We start from the raw sequence: 19,369 nt of genomic DNA on the forward strand, positions 1-19,369 counted from the left end.
CCAATGACGTCTGGTCCCTGGAAGAGATCACGGGACCCTCAGCGGAGTGGGGGCGCCGGCCGGGCCGGGGGGGCTTGGATGCCGTTCCCATTCCGCCGGACAAGGTCAGAGCAAGGCAGAGAGCAGCGGGAACAGCAGCTTCCAAGGAAAGACCTCCACATCCGGACCACTCCTCAGAGCTGAGACCCAACAAGCGCTTCCCCATCCGTCGGCTCAGGTGACTCAAGCCGATCCAGTCAGTGACGCGTGGGTCAGAGGTCACCAGGAGAGATTCAGAGAAGATCCTCCGATCCAGCAAGTCAGTAGCAGAGCTTCAGAGCTTCAACATGGAGCCTCAGCTCCTCAGCCCTGAGACACGCTGTGGCTCTGCCACACGCAGACCTGAGCCCGGCGGGTGGTTCAGGCAGCAGGTTTGTCGGTCGGTGAGAAGTCAGGAGGGTCTGCACCAGTGACGCAGGTTCAACACTTGAGCAGAGCTGAGGAACCAAGGACTTTGTTTTCAGTCGCCTGAACCTAAAAACAAGGTCAAAACTGTTGCAGTGCGAACGGAATCACATGGATTTGAGAGGTTTGAGAAAACGCCCCCCCAGTGTGTTCTGAGACACGGGTGTGGGAATCCATGATCCCGCTGCAGGATTAGCCTCCATTCTTGTCGTGTGCTGACAAACCCTGGCGCTGAGCTCCTAAAGACCAGGTGTTATTCAGGAGCGTTGCTGCAGCGGCTCCTGGAGCATGAGTGACAGGCTCAGCACGGAGAAAAATGCACCTTCATGTGCTCACCTGAAAACACCAAGGAGAGGGAGAAGAGAGGGGGAGGGGGGGGGGAGAGGGAGAGGAAGAGAGAGAGGGGGGAGAGGGGGAGAGAGAAAGGGAGGGGGGAGAGAGAGAGGGAGACAGAGAGGGAGAGAGAGAGGGAGAGAGAGGGAGAGAGAGAGACAGAGAGAGAGAGGGAGAGAGGGAGAGAGACAGAAAGAGAGAGGGAGAGAGAGAGAGGGGGGGGAGAGAGGGAGAGAGAGAGAGAGGGAGAGAGAGGGAGAGAGAGAGAGAGAGAGGGAGAGAGAGACAGAGAGAGAGGGAGAGAGAGAGAGAGAGAGAGAGGGAGAGAGAGAGACAGAGAGAGAGAGGGAGAGAGAGACAGGGGGGGAGAGGGAGAGAGAGAGGAGAGAGGGAGAGGAAGAGAGAGAGGGGGGTGAGGGGGAGAGAGAAAGGGAGGGGGGAGAGAGAGAGGGAGACAGAGAGGGAGAGAGAGAGGGAGAGAGAGGGAGAGAGAGAGACAGAGAGAGAGAGGGAGAGAGGGAGAGAGGGAGAGAGAGAGAGGGAGAGAGAGACAGAGAGAGAGGGAGAGAGAGAGAGAGAGAGAGAGGGAGAGAGAGAGACAGAGAGAGAGAGGGAGAGAGAGACAGGGGGGGAGAGGGAGAGAGAGAGGAGAGAGAGAGAGGGAGAGAGAGGGGGGAGAAGAGGGGGGGAGAGAGAGAGACAGAGAGAGGGAGAGAAGGAGGGAGGGAGACAGAGAGGGGAGGGAGAGAGAGCAGAGAGAGGGAGAGAGAGAGGGAGAGAAAGAGAGGCAGAGAGAGAGGAGAGAGAGAGAGAGAGAGCGCTAGAGAGTTGTCCACCTCCTGGGCTGAACTTGCGTCGAGCCTGTTTGGAGAGCTGACTATTGTAGTTCCTGTTCCACATGTTTGACCTCTGTTCCCCAGATATAGTCCCTGTTTCTCCACATATTGAGCTGCTTTCCTGAGCAGCTCCATCACAGTCAGACGCTCCTATATTTTTGTGCTACAACGAATAGGTTGAAACATTTCAGCGTTGTTTCATGCATCCTCCTGTCTTCATCTGCAGGGGCGAGCGTTGGTGACCTTGTGATTCATCTCGAGTCCTGGCAGGCAGCGGTCCACAGGTGTCGCCCTGAAGACCTGGATCCTTCCCAAGCGCAGCAGTAATCTCCAGACGAATGAGCCGAGGTGCGTTTGAAAGCAGGAGACGTCAGGTGGTGGCTGCGCATGTGAAAGGTGTTTGCACAGGGTTTAGGGCAGAACAAAAATCGGCTGCTGCTGGAGACCAACCACGAAGATCACGTCAGTCTGCGGGCGCTCCAGGTTCCTCATGCCTCTCACGCGAGCGCCGGCCTCTTTACTCTCCCCTGGCAGGTGGGCTCCTGGTGAAGACCCGGCTGGGCCCAGGTCCCACCTGCCTCCTGTGATCAGCAGCTCTCACGCTCGGTGTGACACGACTTCAGACGTGAAGAGGAAGGACGGAGAAGAGCGGTCACGAGGCCCTCCGGAGCTCCAGTAGACATGGTCTGTTTCATCATGACTGACTCCACAGAAACGGATGAGGTTATTAATGTTATTATTAGTTTTCTATTTCCCCTTTGCATTGGATTCTTCCATATTTTTCTACCTCAAAAATCACTTTAAAAACCATGCCTTCGTGTCATCGTGTTTATCCTGAGATGGCCTCCAGTCCACTGTCATGGTTCATGCAGAAGATCCGGAGATTGTGACGAAATCAAAGGCTATTTTAAAGCAGCTGACGTCATGTTGTGAGGAGCCGTCCCATCGTGTCCTGAGGGCCCCTGCTGCTGGTCTCATGATGTCGTGGCCCCTCACGCTGCTGAATTCCTCTCCTGCTCTGCTCTGCCACTCAGGTGGAGCAGACCAGCACCAGAAGGTGGTGTTTCGGTGGAGGAAGACTGAGACGCCACAAGGCTCTGCGTGCTCGCGCTCAGACTTTGCTCCAGACCTTTTGCTGTTTCTGTCAGCAGCTCCAAGCGGCATCTGTGGGAGCCACCTCTTTCTTTTTCCGGCGTGATAACGGCACCTCCACTCCGGACCCCAGCGGTGAGGACATGAGGGTGAGGGAGAGAGCGCTGCTTCACCCCTCCCCGCCCCCTCCTCAGCTGGTGGGAGGAGCGGCTCGTCTCTATAAGAGGTGCGCAGCGGCCGGGCGCAGACTTCAGCGCAGCTACTCAGAGGAACGAAATGATCTGCCCTGGAGCCGCAGCAAAATGCTGGATGGACACCTACTCCTGGGATGGTTATCGGTCACAGTGGTAGTCAGCCTCCTCAGCCTGCCCGGACCCGCCGCAGCCTACTTCGGGTGAGTGGACCTGAGCCGACGCTTCCGCCGCCCTGTCACGCCGAACACGCGCATGAGGTGCCAAAGTTGTGCGTCGTCTTTCCGCGCGCGGCCCCAGGTGAGAGGCGGCGCGTGTCGTTCCGCGGCGATCCTCAGCCGACTCTGGAGCCAGAGGTGCTCGGAGCGCTCAGACGAAACAGCTGGAAACAATAAGGCGGACCTGACGGGCTGGAGCTGCGGCGGCCGAACCGTCTGCTCAGCTTCAAATTCCCCTCCGCCAGCACAAACACCAGAGGGCCAGTTGAGGAACTCTGGGCCACTTCACCTGCTGCTGCTGCTGCTGCTGGGCCGATGTTCAGGCGTCAGGCTTGATGGAGACCACCATCCCGCTGATGCTGAGGGACCTCAGGTCTTCAGGGAAGTCCGGATGAGTTGGAGAGCTGCTGCTTTGTCTGATGCTTGATCCTGTTGCCGTTAAAGCGCAGTGTTTCCATGACAACCCGTTTGTGTTGCTCACTGGAACTTCAGCGGTGGGTTGCTGATGATGAGATGGTCAACACTTAGCCGAGGTCCGTCCAGAGGAGTGGAGCTCACGCCGGCTGTTGTGAGGGATCCAGGCGCGTCTGGCAACCCGGTCACAGCCAGGAGTCAAGGTGCAGGGATGGGACGTGTCCTTCTGAGGCGTCTCTGCTGCAAGTCTGAAGGAAACAGGAGCTCCTGGATGCTCCTCACGCTTCGTGCTGCTGCTTAAATATTCAAATGTAAACTCTGATCTCAGTGGCATTTGTCGAGGTCTCCCCACTACCGGGACCTGTGTTTCAGTCGGGGAGAAGACGATGGTTGGTGTCACCATCTGACAGCACAGTGGTGACCGTGACCTTTGATGCAGGTCGTATATCTGTTGTGTGGAGGAAGGTTGAGAGACATGAGGAGGTGAAGGCGGGAAGCTCTGATGTGACCTGGGCTTTCAGCAGGTGAACAACAGTGGAATGAAGTTTCGTTCATGTCTCTCACCATGTCCAAACACTTCTCTGAAATTCCCACCACAAGCCTCCAGCACACGGCAAGTGGCGTGTCAAACTGAAGGCTCGCGGGCCAGTTCCGGCCCATCGCTTGACAGTTTTTAATCACCCAGCACTGACCTGGAATTTCGTGGTCCTTTCATAGTTCTCCAGCACTGGATCACACGGCTTAGTCTGAGGATGGTGAGGTCACGAGTGACACGGGGCTGAAACGAGCCTGTGGTTCAGTCTGAGATGGTGGTGACCCTCAGGTGAGCTGCGCTCCGCTCGCAGCCCTGACTGCTCCTGCTCATCTCATAATCTGCTCTGAAACGTGCTCATGTCTCCGGCTCGACTCTCGGCGCGGCAGCTCGGCGGGCGACGTGACGTCACCGCCGTCACCAGGCGCTGGCTTTGGTCTGTCTGTCAGCGCCGCAGAGACGCACGATCAACGCCTGTGAGCGAGTGGTTCGGCCCTGACGAACAGGTGACACCGATCTAAAACGTGACCGCCTGACGGCCAGCGACCCAGAAACCCGACCCCGGTGACTCTGCCGCTGAGTCCCGCTCGCCGCCGCGCACGAGGCGTCCGGGCCTCCTGGGTACTGATTTACCCAAAATAGCGGGTCAATGTTGCACAGCCAACTTCCAGAGTGCGGTGGAGCGTAAGTGCAAGGTAAACACGTCTCTCCTGGCCATGGGTGGGGTGGGATTCCTGGCGTACTCGGGAACCCGCGGAAATTGTCATCCTTTGCCACAAGAATGCGGCGGCTCTTTTCCCTCTCTGGCTGCTGTGGCAGGTGCTGCTGGCGGAGTGGTCCAGTTGGACGTGGCTCAGCGGAGCGTATGACACTCCGTGCCTCTCCTTAAACTGGAGGGTTGGTGAGCTGCCGTGTAATCTGCGGTCGTGTAAACCGGCTGCGTCCAGAGCCGGTCCTTCCGTGCTTGGAGCGGTGCAGCCCATGCCTCAGGCTCGGTGTGTGTGGAGCCGCCAGTCTCACCTGCCGCACTGGCGCCTGTCCATGTGAGGCAGACGCTTTGTTTCTCTGTGCAGGACATGCCTTCGGTCACCTCGCTCTCTCCTGTCGTCTCGTCTATTTTTGCTCTAATTTGTGAGATTCAAAAACAATGAAAAGCTTTTGTTGAGTTTGGATCACATTTCTAGCGACAAACGTGTTGTTATTGTCGTATTATCGCCTCGGTGTATGTGACGTTTTTTTGTTCTCACCCAGATTCTGTGGTGTCTATTGCGAGGCTTGCACATGTGGTCAGTAATTCTGCGTTCTGTGCAGTGGACCAAAGAGACCGGACCAAAGAAGGTCGACTGCCAGGTGTCCCTCCTCAGCGGGACCTTATCTGGACGGCTCCTCTGTTGTCATATTCCAGGCCTGAACCGGAGCAGACTTCTGGGTCTGGGTCTCCGGCCTCTGGTGTGGCAGGACCCCACAGAGCCCGGAGGAAACGCAGTGTTCTGAACTGCGGTGAGCCCAGCTTGGACCTGAGGCCCAGCAGCAGCTGATGGTTCCTCAGACCCACACCGGGGTTTTGTTCTCCAGACGTGCTGGACCATGTACTGACACACTTTTAGGGCCTGGACCCAGCTGAAGCGTGGGTTCAGGCCTGATGGATTCTGCAGACGGAGCCGGCGACATCAGCAGTGGCCACCACTGAGAGTCAGGAGACTCTCAGTGGTGGCCACTGATGAGACGACCCTGGGTCCCACAGACCACCTGCTCCACCTGGTGTGTCGGTCTCTGAGGGGGACATGAGCCCGAGACTCGGGGAGAGGATGGCTGTGGTGAACGCCGCAGGACTGGCAGCAACCCCTGCAAAACAGAGTCTCCTCCTGTGGAGACCAGGTGTTTCCGCAGGTGCCTCAGCAGGCCAGGACTAATGTGAGCTGAGAGTGGAGCTCCTGAGAGTGGAGCTCCTGAGAGTGGAGCTCCTGAGAGTGGAGCTCCTGAGGGAGGAGCTCCTGAGATGGAGCTCCCGAGAGTGGATCTCCTGAGAGTGGAGCTCCTGAGATGGAGCTCCTGAGAGTGGAGCTCCTGAGAGTGGAGCTCCTGAGCTGGAGCTCCTGGGAGTGGAGCTCCTGAGAGTGGAGCTCCTGAGGGTGGAGCTCCTGAGAGTGGGGCTCCTGAGGGTGGAGCTCCTGAGGGTGGAGCTCCTGAGATGGAGCTCTTGAGAGTGGAGCTCCTGAGATGGCGCTCCTGAGATGGAGCTCCTGAGAGTGGAGCTCCTGAGAGTGGAGCTCCTGAGATGGAGCTCCTGAGAGTGGAGCTCCTGAGAGTGGAGCTCCTGAGATGGAGCTCCTGAGAGTGGAGCTCCTGAGGGTGGAGCTCCTGAGGGTGGAGCTCCTGAGAGTGGAGCTCCTGAGAGTAGAACTCTTGAGATGGCGCTCCTGAGAGATGATGCCAGATGCCAGTGTGAGTCTAGCGAGCTGGTGCCACGGCGTCAGCTAGAACCGGGGAGTCATGCGGACGCCGGTGCTCGCCCAATCTGTGCCAGTCACACAGTGAGCACAACTGAGCCGCTGACCTCAGAAGCCTGGAGTTCTCACAGCGCAGTTAAACCTCTTACCATGCCACACACTCCCGGGTCGGGTCGGACAGCGCTCGGCGGCCGGAGCTCCCAGTCACAGCTCGGGATTAAACAGTGACTCCCGCCGCGACTTTTGCTCCTTTCTCATGCAAGCGTGGACTTTACAGTTCAGCAGGCCACTCAGCTGCCTGTGAGCCCCTGGAGGCCATTGGTCGGCTCCCAGGACGCCCTCCAGCCAGAGCAGGCGGCTGACGGAACCGAGCGGCTCCGGACCCAGAGACTGAATCAAAGCTCTTCAGGCCTGAGCGATGTTCAGAGCAGAGCTGGGTTTTGAGATCAGATCAGAGCCGACCCCTCTCACCCTGGACATGGACTGTTTGTCCTTCTTCCCTCTGGCAGGAGGCTACGGTCCATCCAGACCAGAAGCTCCCGTCACAGGAACAGCTTCTTTCCCTCGGCCGTCAGACTGTTGAATTCCTGAACAGCCTTGTTGTTACTTTACTTTATTCCAAAACACTTCCCTAGTTAGTGGGCTCCCCGCTGACCATGGCAATAAATTTGATGCTGATTTGATTGTGAGATGAGCTCTGTCAGTGGGACTAGTGAAGGGCATCAGCTGGAGTCACTTGTCTGAAGCTTTCCAGAGGGGCCCCACGTGCCGCTCCTCTCCAGGCTCCTGCAGGCTCCAGAGTGTGCCGACTCTCATCTGCAGCAGCAGCAGAACCCAAAGGTCTCGCTGCAGCTCTGAGGACGCAGAGACCCGAGGCTCACTGTTGACACAACTGGAGCCGACATGACGCAAGCCTCCGTCATTCAGTGCAGTCGGATCGTATGACGCTCGGCCGCAGAGGAGAAGAAGCAAAACACGTGTGATGTTGGTGTAGGCAGCGCTGCCAAGGCCTCCGTCCAGGCCCAGGCGGGCGACGCATGGCGCCGACGCCACCTGCAGGCCGCGGCCTGTAATGACAGCGGTGATGGCCGCGGCGAGGCTGGTGACCGTGGAGCAGCTGTGATCAAACCCGAGGCCCGGGGGCCGACCCCTCCACAGCTTGGCTCCTCGCCTCAGGCCGTGGCTCCTCCCATCTGAGCTCACTCGCAGCTCGTCTGGACAGCCGCTGGGGCGCAGCCGGGCCGGGCAGGTGCTTGAGCCCTCGTGTGTTTCCATGCTTCCAAAAGTGTGTGGGAAAGTTGTGTTGGGTTGGTTTCAGGTGGAGAGAGTTTCCTCTCAGCAGCCATTGGTCTCCGGCTCCCGGAGTGGGAGAGGACCACACGCTCACATTCCTCCCACCGCTGGCAGCGCCGGAGCCCTGATGCACCAGATGGGACGTGGGCAGGGTGGTCTGAACTTCCTCCAACTTCACACAGCAAAACACGGCGCTGGAGCAAGAACGCCGCCGTGTAATTCCCTGTTCACGGGCCGCGTTGACACCTGTCGCTCGCAGGTTCTGCGCCGAGGTTTTGTCTGGAGGAGGGCTTGTTTGCCGCCGACAGCTGGGCCCAATGATTGACACTCGTTCAGAGTAATTGACCGCAGGGAGCGAGGGAAGTTGAGAGACGAGGAAAATAAGAAGGAGGAGGGGAGGGGATGGAGGGGGGGACCTGCAAGTTGAGGCTAATGGAGCTTTTGTGCTGCTTCTGCCTGGGCGCGCTCAGTCACAACCGACTCACACAGGTGTTGACTTAAGGTTGTACACACACACACACACACACACACACACACACACCTGCCAGTCGTGTGGTTGGCTGCTCAAACACGGACGAGAACACGCTTCTCTCCTGACATGACCTCACCATTCTGAACTCCTGTCTGAGGGAGGCGGAGTCACACTCCTTGGTCATCTGAGACTCAGAGTAGAGCTGCTCATTCTCCACTCCACATGTGGAACGCCCAGCGTCACGAGGCTGGGGTCAGCAGGCTGGCGAGCGTCGAGTGTTGCTCCCGGCTGAGCACCGGTCACTGGACCAGGAGCCCGGCCCCTGACTGGCTCTGCACCGGTGCCACCTGTCTGTGTGTGTGAGAGGGGCAGTGTGGCAGCTTCTGCACGTTCAGCGCTCCAACCAGGTCCCTCAGCTGGCCCTGTTCATGAGTCCAAACCAGAGGGTTCCTGTCCGTCGACTGAGGAGAATCAGCAACTAATAGACAAATGCTTGATGAAGTTTCCCTCCACGCTGAATGGAAACCATATGTGGCTGTGTTGACACACGTCTGCAGGACCGTATGAATCACATCGGCGGCCACACGCCCATCATGGTCCTTATAGAGGAAAGCGCTTGATCTGGGCCAGCGGAGCGGGCGTGATCACATGTTTTCCACCTTCCAGAAAGTTGATGTTTGCGTTGCTCAACTGGGTCGGGAGATGATACGCGGCGCCGCCGCTTGTCCACGATGATGGAGGGGACTGGAAAACCGAGTGAGACGTGAGTGTCACGGCGACTCGACACACCGAGCAGCTGGAAAAAACAAACCATGTGGCGCTGTAATGACTGTTGTACGTGGCTGTCATTGTTGCCGTGCCAACCCCCGTAAACAAAAACAGAAAAGGGTGGGCGATTGAAAACCTTCAATTACCCCCGGCGTCGTGTCAATACCTGCCTGCGTCCTGACCTCTCTGGATGAGGAGCACAGTTCGCTCCATTGGAGACGACAAGTAGCGGCATGCGCACATATTTCCTCCCAATAGTGAGCGCTAATGGCCGGGCCGTGACGACTGACGGCGGGTAATGATTTTGGACTGCATGTTCCACCGCTCTTCTTCCTCGCAGCTCCTCCAGTTCGCAGCCGCGCTGGTCACCGCTCGGCGTCCAGAAAAAGCACGGTATCAGTTCTCGCGCTGGCGCTGGTGCCGGCCCGGCCCGGCTGCCAGTTCCATGATTGCAAATGTTTGACAAACACATCTGTGATTCATTACAGCTGAAGTGTCGACGATCGAGGGGCCAATTTATGGCCTCTTCACAGATCACACCCAAAATGATGGAGTTGTTTTCCTCTGCTCTGGAGGAGAAGCTTCAGGAGGAGAAAATGTCTTTCTCCACTCAAGAGTAGATGTTCTCTCCAGGAGGAGATGTGGAGGTCAGGTGTGGCCAGGCAGGCGGAGCTCCAGGAGACTTTCTGAGGGCGGGGGCTCCTGCCTCAGCAGGAGGTTCCTCTGGTCTCCTGTGGGCCTTGGAACTTGGGAGGAGAGCAGGAGACATCTAGATGGCCGGGCTCCTCACGGTTTCTCAGTGAGGACCAGGAGTGTGAGTCCAACAGAGGAACCTGAATCGGAACACTTGGTTGATCCTGAAGAGGCCGTGGACTTGTTGTCTGGCTGTGTGTGTGTGTGGGGGGAAGCCGTGGCTCCACAGCAGAGCAAGTCCTGGCCAGTCTTTTCCACGGAGACGTCAAGTGTCTCTCCCCTCCGCCCCCAGGCTCTCTCCGTCACCAGCCAGAAATATTCCTTTGTGCGAACAGGCCTGGGAGACAGTGGCGCTGCCTGGCTGCGCTGCTTGGCCCCGCTCCAGCTCTGTCACTGCAGTGGCCTCATGTCATGGCAGGCATGGGGCTGTTTGGGATGCTGTGACGCTGGACCCCCGTCACCAGGGTCAGGGCCAGAAACTCCGTGGTACCTCTGCGTGGTCCTGGGGACCAGGGTTTGAGGTCAGCAGTCTGCAGTGATGTCACGTGGACTGTGGCGTGTTGATGCCCACCATGTGGCTCTGCACTGCTCCTTCAAAGGTCTGCACCCTGAAGGATCCCGGTCAGGTGGGCCCCAGCATGACGCCCAGGCCTGTAAATACCCGGCGCTTGTCAGTCATGTGATGTGCTCCGTCAACCGCACTGCTTTGTTTTGGCTCCTGCTGTGAGCGAAGCCTTGCACTTCAGCCATCCAGATCAGGACCCGCGCGGCTCAGGCGGGGCTCCCACCCATCCACAGCTCTCTTGTCAGCGGCGTCAAGACGCGGCTTGCCAGCTTTCCATTAGACTCCAGCGCCGTCGGCAGCTGAAGAGGAAGACCCAGTCTGAAGGCCTCCGCTGAGACTGGACTGTGGCCTGGAGCGGCGCTTCGTGGAGACAATATCATAGAGCATATGGGAACCATTAAGGCCGGTGGTATGAGGCCGAGTCCTCCAGGGGAAACATTTCAGTCAGTTACTGGACTTAGTAAAACAAATCTCTTGTTAAAGTACTCCAGCGAGGGACACATGCGAGCGCTGATAGAATCTTCTTTACAACAGTTTTCAAGTCAGAAATGTAAACAACGGACATCACCGGTCAGCAAGGAGAGAGAGAGAGATAGAGGGAGAGAGAGAGAGAGAGAGAGAGAGAGGGAGGCAGAGAGAGAGAGGGAGAGAGAGAGAGGGAGAGAGAGGGAGAGAGAGAGAGAGAGGGAGAGAGGGAGGCAGAGAGAGAGAGGGAGAGAGAGAGAGGGAGAGAGAGAGAGAGAGAGGGAGAGAGAGAGGGAGAGATAGAGAGAGAGAGAGAGGGAAAGGCAGAGAGGGAGAGAGAGAGAGGGAGAGATAGAGAGAGAGAGAGAGGGAAAGGCAGAGAGGGAGAGAGAGAGAGAGGCAGAGAGAGCAGAGAGAAAGAGGGAGGGAGAGAGAGAGAGAGGGAGAGAGAGAGACAGAGAGAGCAGAGAGAGAGAAGGGAGAGGGAGAGAGGGAGTGTCTAGTCTTTGCTCTGTGGTATAGAGCTGAGGTGTTTACCTTACATTTTTGGGTGAAATGAAGTGGAATAGAAAGGTAATGTTCAGTTTACAGATGCAGCTTGTTTCAAGGTCACAGGGGAACGTCTTTACCTTCGTCTTAAGCTCCGTCTAAACCTGGCTCTAGTATAGCGCTGGTCTTCTCTGGCAAAATAAAACCATGTGAATGAAACCCTGGAGAACTGTCCACCCCGAGTCTCAACTGAAAGATAAGAACCTGCGACCCTCACGGTCGAGCCCAGTGTGATCTCAGGCACTGGTGTCAGTGCGAGTCCTCTGGAGACAGATCTTCTGCTGGTCTGACTCTACTTTAAGTGATGCGTAATGAGTACGGTGCCACTTCTCTCCGTTGGTGCGACCAGAATGGTCAGGACAGTGGTGTCCCTCGCCGTAAACAGACGAGCGCGTCGTCGTGTTCCGTAGCGGGAGCATAAGTCCTGCGGCGTGTTCCAGCTGCGCTGCTGTGAGGGCGAGACACGTCCAAGTGTCTGACGTGAGTCTGACAGGGGGAAAAGGTGAGGCCGGGATGCAGAGAAGTGTCTGTCTGACAGTCGCTGCCCTGGTTCTGGCTGGACTGGAGGGTATTTGGAGGACAGTCCTCCTCAGCTGGAGGGGCCTCTCACCACGCCAAATTCTCCTGAACATTAACCACAAGAGGCTGAAATCTCTTGAACATTAACCCGGTTCCTGAGGCTCCTGTTCCCCTGCAGTGGAGCTGGCTTGAGTCAACACAATCTCTGGTGGAAAACCAGATGGCTCCACCTGAGGTCAGAGGTCGCCCCTGAAGTGATGGACCCCAGCGTGACTCACCACGGCTTGGGTTGATGCCCACGTTGAAGGAGAAGATATGTGTGATCTGAGCAGGGCTCCACGATGCTTAACCCAGCCGAAATGTTGCTGGAGGAAAGAGTCCAAACGGAGCTTCAGAGAGCCGTGTGTTTGAGGCCAATCTTAGCATGTAGCATGTCTGTGGGTCACCACAGATGGGCGGGTGACCTTGGTAACCTCTGGGTACAGTCAGCCGGAGAGCAGCGCTGGAACACTGGTCCTCGCAGGACAATACATCCGCATGCTCTGGAGGAGTTTCTGTGTTTCAAATTAGAAACGCATTTTTTAAAACGCTAAAACAACTCAGAGAACTGGAGTCGGCCCCGGGGCCGTGACTTGTCCCCGCGACTTGAGACAAGTGTGACTGTGTGTTCAGCAGCACGACCTTCTGCAGAGCACAGGGAGTGATGCGGCTGGTTGAAGTGGCGCCGCGTGACGCTGCAGGGAGTGACTGTTGACGGAGGCTTTGTCTGTGTCTCCCCAGGTTGACCGGGAATGAACCACTGTCCATCCTGCCACTGAACTCTCTACCCGAGGAGAACGTGGGCCGGGCCCACTTCAAGCTGTGCGACAGGCTGAAGCTGGAGAAGAAGCAGCGCAGGATGTGCAGACGTGACCCGGGCGTGGCCGAGACCCTGAGAGAGGCCATCACCATCAGCGCCTTGGAATGCCAGTATCAATTCCGCTTCGAGAGGTGGAACTGCACCTTGGAGGGGCGCCACAGAGCCAACATTCTCAAGAGAGGTAGGGCGGCGTGGCGGCAGCGGCGGGTGAGACGGGTGGCTAACCTCGCGTGTCGTGGCAGGATTTAAAGAGACAGCCTTCCTGTACGCCGTCTCCTCGGCCGGCCTGACCCACGCGCTGGCCAAGGCCTGCAGCGCCGGCCGCATGGAGCGCTGCACGTGCGACGAGGCGCCGCACCTGGAGAACCGCGAGGCCTGGCAGTGGGGCGGCTGCGGGGACAACCTGAAGTACGCCAACAAGTTTGTCAAGGACTTCCTGGGCAAACGCTCCAACAAGGACCTGCGCGCTCGCGTGGACCTGCACAACACCAACGTGGGCATGAAGGTGAGCCGCTGCTGCGCGCCAGATGCTTCACCGCCAGCAGTGGAGGTGACCGACCTCCACCTTTTCCACCTGCTGACTCATTACATTCATTGGTCTTTGATATCAATGAGATTTCAAATGCCAAAAACAATAAGACGAAGAAGCAAATGTAGGAGAGTGGTGCTTTTAAACCCCTCAAAAGCCCAGCCATCTCCCTGTGGAACTGAAAACCCAGATCGTGATCTACCGACCACCCGTAACGCTCAGTCCTCAGAAAGAGTGGGACGGTGGAGGGTTAGCGCAGGCCCGCAGAAACTCACCACCCTGGAGCAAAACCCCTGCCACTCCCTACACGACGCACTGGAAGTTGCTGCAGTGTGAGCTGTCCGTGACTCTCTGCTCATGAAGGCGGCGACTCCTGCGTGTCAGACCCTGTTGAGCAATCGATGATGAAAAAAGAAGAGACCGCAGAAAAACACCGATAAAACAGCCTGTCAGGAGTGAGCAAATAAAGCGTCTGGAAAAGATGACTTTTTTTTCTGTCGTGCTCATTTTCATTTCTCTCTCAGAATGAATTACTGCGGAGACACACTTCCCAAATGTTAGTGGACTCGGAGCCGTCCCCGCGGGCCCATTCAGGCTCTTCCTTCTCAGCTTGGCTCCGCAAACCTCCGTCTCTCTGGATGTTCTTCTGAGATTCCAGATTTACTGCGCGGCTCTTTTCACTTGCAGCTCGCTCGCTGCACCACGTTCTACACCACTTCTCACACCAGGACGGGGCTGGAATGTGCTGGCCTCTGCACCCCTTCCCCCCAACTTTTAAAGCTGACCTATCAGATTCTGGTGACCTGCTGGTGTGATGATCGTGCACTTCCCGCCTTCCGCGCTCTCTCGCGGTGTGAGAGCAGAGGGAGTTTTCCCGTTCACGGCTCCCACTGAGGCCTGGTGAACCTGGCTGCCCGGGCCCAGGCCAGGAGCCGCTGGCCTTCAGGTTTGAACCGTTCCTGAGCGCTGGAGACCGGCTTCGTCCCTTTGACTTCCACTGTTAGTGGGATGTTTTGTTCATCTCTGACGGTCTTTTCTTTTGAGTCACAGTTTTGTTTTGTGGGAAAACTCTGTCCCACCGACTCAGTCCAGATCAGATCAGTATTTGGGCCTGGTGGTTGGATCCTGATGCAGGACTGGGCTTCTGATCCTGAACCTTTCATGCTCACGTTCCCACTGGGTTTACGACTCCCATGCTGACCCCTCTCTGAGTCTCTCCTGCGTGCTTCATGCTGGTGCATCTGCAGGTGTCCAGCTGCAGCTGGGGTGCGGACACCTTTGCCCTGCTGGTGGCATTGGTCCCTCTGTTTCTGGGAGCCCCTGTGAGACGTGGGGATGCGGAGAGAGTCTTGTAGCTCAGCCTCACCAGCCAGTGGGGGGCAGCTTGTTTCCATCACCCGTTCACTCTCGCGATCGTCCGTCCAGAGGGTCCTGTCTTTCAGCGCCTGGATTTGACCCACCACATCCAAATGGACGAGGGTGTCTTTATTGGACTCTGATGGTTTGTCTCAGACTTGTTATTGGGGTCCAAACACTGCCTTGTGATCCAAAGGCCAGTGCTGACCTCCAACCGGGACACACTGAGATATATGTGAGATATAACATCACCGCGTGGAGAGCCATCTGAAGTCGAGTGAGGTGCAGCTGGAGACTGGACAGAGCCGCCGGTGAGCGTGACTCGAGGGGCCTCCAGGAGGTTCCTGATCATCTCACCGTCATTGTGGAGTCCAACATAAACAAACCCATAATTTCCTTAATGAAATCCCCCGAAACTGCAGCACTGTGAGTCAATAATCGCCTGTGCCAGTCAGTGAAGCCACAAAGTTCAGTTCTTCCATCATCAAAGGAGCGACGTATCTGATGTTTCCACCACACAAGGATCATTACCCTCCCCGGGTTACTGGAGTCTGTCCTGGGGCTCAACACTGTTCTCTTGTCTCCGTCCAGGTCATCAAGGCCGGGGTGGAGACCACCTGCAAGTGCCACGGCGTCTCGGGCTCCTGCACGGTCCAGACCTGCTGGAGGCAGCTGCAGCCCTTCCACATGATCGGCAAGGAGCTGAAGCAGCGCTACGAGACCTCTGTGAAGGTGGGCAGCTCCAGCAACGAGGCCACAGGGGAGGCGGAGCTCTCCACGGGCCGCGGCCAGCAGCAGCAGCAGCCCACGCAGCAGCAGCAGCAGCAGCAGCCGCCGCTGCCGGCCGGCGAGCAGATCCCCCGCACCATGGACCTGCTCCACATCGAAGACTCGCCCAGCTTCTGTAGGCCCAGCAAGTACTCGTCGGGCACGGCGGCACGCAAGTGCTACAAGGACAAGAACTGCGACGCCATCTGCTGCGGGCGAGGCCACAACACCCAGAGCCGGGAGGTGACCCGGCCGTGCCAGTGCCAGGTCCACTGGTGCTGCTACGTGGAGTGCAAGCAGTGCATGCAGCGAGAGGAGGTCTACACCTGCAAGGCGTAGCGCCCGGACCCGGGTGGACCTAGAGCCCGCCCAGACACACGGCCGCCCGAGGACGAAGCACTTTGAGGGCCCGGGCCGACATCCGACACAGAGACACTCGGTGGCTCACGCAGCTCACTCTCCAGCGCGGGACCCGGCGCCGGCAGGCGACAGTGAAAATCATATTCAGAGACTGTAACCAACGAGACGGGGTGTAAGAATTACACGCACACAGTTACACTCCCACGCCGTGGGTTTGCTTGTAGATAAACATAGTTATATTGTACTGACCTTATACAAGCCACTTATCAAACCCTTCTTTAAACCAACCACTAACGTGCGCGCGAGCGCCCTCTGTTGACCGACTCTGCGGGTCCTGGGAGAGGCAGCTTTGGTGTTCAGGGAACGACGTAAACCACTATCCGTGTCTGGATGGAGCAGAGCGCAGTGGCACGACATGACAGTGACCGTGAGACGACTTCAGCGCCGCTGGCTGCTGTGACTCCAGCGTGGTGCGGCTCTTTGGAGCGCAAATCCACTTAAGAGGATTCTTGTTCCTCTAACTTTGAAGTTGCAGAGGACCTGTGGTGAAGTGGAGGAATGTAGCTCGCCCCCGCCGCCCCATTTCTGACCCCTTTCCACTTTAGCTGCCATGATACGATTGAGCCGACTCACAGACAGGCAGCGAGTCAGAGCAGGCAGCGACACACTCCGCGTTACACTCGCTCCACACAAGCCGACGCCGACGTCTGACCAGCGAGAGCGGAGCCGCTGCTCCTCACCGTGACCGAGGGTGCGGCGAGGATTCGCTGTTGAAACTCTCCGTGTTCTGGAGGGAGAGAACGACCGTGTCTGTTCCTCAGACACCTCCTGAAACACACCAGCACGCCAGTTGGCTGCTGTGCGCTTTCCCTTTGATATTGAAGCCTGAATGCGAGTCACAACCCCCCTCCGTCCCAACTCCCTCTGAGCTCAAGTTTTCATTCTCATTCCTCCAGCTCCAGTCCCAGATCCAAACTCAGAGCTCTGTGGATGACGCTGTGAGGTCACATGTCGCCCGGTGTAGATCTGCTGCGGCGTGACTGAAGACGAAGCTCCTCAGGGCGGTGGATTTGATGTGAAGAGAGTCTGGTGAAAAGCAAGACGTGGATCAGTGCACGCTGCAGGGAAACCATAATAGCAGCCCTCAGACGCCCCGCAGCGCTCGGTATGTGCGTTCCAAACACACGTGGGCTACACTCCCTCCTGTCCAGAGGACGTCCAGTTCAGAGGATGTACATAGGCGGAGTAGCTCGTGGTCTCCACAACTCTGCACTGGTCATGCACAAAATTCTATTTTATAAAGAAAGCAAAGTCTAAATTATTTTTGTAAGATGTAAATAACGACAAATTGAGTTTATGTCCTGCTTTTTTTTTTTTTTTTTACTCTGTTGTTATGTTTCTTTCGGGGTGGAGGCTTCAGAGAGCAGCGCAGAGCTTCAGCTCATCTCCCACTAGTTGCCGTCGGATCCTGAAGCAGCCACCAACACAGCAGGAGCAGACGTGTCCCTGGAGGCTGTGGAAGATTCAGACCAGTGTTCGGACGACCACAGCTTCTGTTCACACACTCATGTCTTATGGGAACCTAAGTTATTGTACTCTACCTCATGTGCATAGCTTGTAGGCATAAACAGATTACAGATGACTGGTAAGAATGTATTTAAGTTATTTAACATCTTTGTATAACAAAGGAGAAAAAAATCGGAAATAATAAATGAATTTTTAAATTATCCAACGTGTGGCTGCTTCATCCATGTCCAAAAGTACAGAGTGATTTTGTTCTTCATGGTCACGTGTTTGTGCCGAACTTCAGTGGCCCATCATTTCAAAAGGAGGCGCCTCCGCGAGAGCCTGGGGTGACATGCTTGCCTGACGCGGGGCAGAAGCCAAGACTGCATCATGTTTTGGTGAGGAATTCAACACAATAAGATGAAGAGAGAGACAGGGAGGAGAGCCGGGGCCGAGATGGGAGCCAGACAGGACTCGCTCGGCGGTCAGACACACTGGTGACGGAACGCCGTCACAAGCAGGCGCTGCCATCACGCGCTCGCCGAAAACCATCAAACGCATGAAGCAGAAGCGAGTCTCTGGAAGAGACGAGTGCTTCCTGATGACGTCAGAATTCACAGGTCATTTGCTTCGTGAAATCCGATAACCAAATGGCGCCGCTCGGATTGAGGAAACCGGAGCCGCCCAACCCGAGTGGCTCCAGATGAGCTGCCATGTTGGATCCAGCCATCTCCAACTCCCTGAGCAGCCCAGGTTTCCTCAGCCCAGCGCGACAGGGACGCGTGATCCCAGGCTGAGAATAGGGACTGGACACCTGGCTGCCACAACCAAACACAATTAGGGAAAATCGCTTCTAATGCCGAGCACATCCAGAGAAAATCCCTCAGCATCCTGGACACATGCAGCCAAATGGGCCCCGGGTTGCTTTAGGAGGCTTTAGGGTCCCAGCCGAGCAGGCTCCTCCGACCCGTGCAGGATCAACCGCCCGCTCTAATCCCACTTGCTGTGGACAGCTGTGAGGGAGGAGGCTGCTACTGAAGCCAGCCGACCAAACACGATGGCGCCGGGTGAGCTGGAGAGGCATGTTGCTCACTGGACCCGTCCAGAAGTCCGGAGCCAGACAGAGGGAGAGGAAGGACGGCGGCTGGAGGACGGACCACGGACAGTGGAGCGAAGGGGGCTCCGCGTTCATCTCTTCCTGCTGCGGACAAAAACCAAGTCCAGGATCTGGTCTCTGTGTCTCGGACCAAAACACGGTGGACCAGAACTGGCAGGAAATATGAATGTGATTTTTCAGTCGGCGGCTACATTCCTCTGACTGATCGATCGTCCTCCCTCCCCACCGACTCACGCTCACGTCAAACCTTCGTCCTCTCTTCGTTTTTGGATGCATGCTACACTCGCATCACGCTCACCTGGGCCGCTGGAGAGACTCGCCGGGGCCAGATTTGGCCCTCAGGCCTTGAGTTTGACACCTACAGGGCGACGCCTCCATGAGGGTTTGGATGTCAGTCGTGATAGAAAGACTGGTTCACTGGTTCAGAAAAGTTTATAAAAATGTGAAGCGACCCTTGATGTCCGACAAATAGACGGCAACACTCACGGGTCCAGAAAAGCCTGCTGAATGCTCCGTCAGAGGTCAGAGGTCAGTGAGAACTCACCTGTTCACCGCCGAACTGGTGATGCGAGCAGTTTAGCGGTCCTGCTCGCAGGGCGCGTCAGTGGGTCGCGCTGCCACTGTGAAAACACCTGAGCTCATGCGGCAGGTCCAGGAGCCTGATGGGAAAAAGCCGCTTCCTCTCTGGAAAGAGTGATAGGGGTCTGAGCCCGGCCCTCGCAGCTGTTTATAACTCGCTGATTGTTGTTGAAGTGGCTGTCAAATCTCCCGCTCGTCCCTCTGGAAAAACATGTGAGCTCAGCATCACTGCAGGCGGCAGGAAATGCAGCGTATTAAGGAAAGAAATTATGTATAATGTGGCGGCGGGCCAGTGTTTAGACAAGGAACATTTTGTTTTCAATATGACTTAAGTCGAGGTCAAGAGGACAAGTGAGGGATTATTTTGGATTCTCTGCTGAGAAGAGAGGAGCGAGGTCGGCGGCGACCTGGGCCGAAGCTGCTGGCCGTCCTTCTCAGGGTCTCTGAGGAGACGTCGTGTG

General features: G+C 56.9%; 1 protein-coding gene across 1 annotated transcript; it reads left to right on the top strand.

The window, feature by feature from the left end:
* Positions 1-2,572: 2,572 nt before the first annotated feature.
* On the top strand, positions 2,573-17,402 carry wnt9a (wingless-type MMTV integration site family, member 9A). The gene is made up of 4 exons (XM_053883995.1): positions 2,573-3,099; positions 12,615-12,874; positions 12,936-13,198; positions 15,170-17,402. Exons 1-4 carry the CDS (start codon positions 2,849-2,851, stop codon positions 15,683-15,685), a joined length of 1,290 nt encoding a protein of 429 aa, XP_053739970.1. The 5' UTR covers positions 2,573-2,848; the 3' UTR covers positions 15,686-17,402.
* The last annotated feature ends 1,967 nt before the right edge of the window (positions 17,403-19,369 follow it).

Source organism: Synchiropus splendidus, chromosome 13, assembly GCF_027744825.2.
Source record: "Synchiropus splendidus isolate RoL2022-P1 chromosome 13, RoL_Sspl_1.0, whole genome shotgun sequence".
Taxonomy (NCBI): domain Eukaryota; kingdom Metazoa; phylum Chordata; class Actinopteri; order Syngnathiformes; family Callionymidae; genus Synchiropus; species Synchiropus splendidus.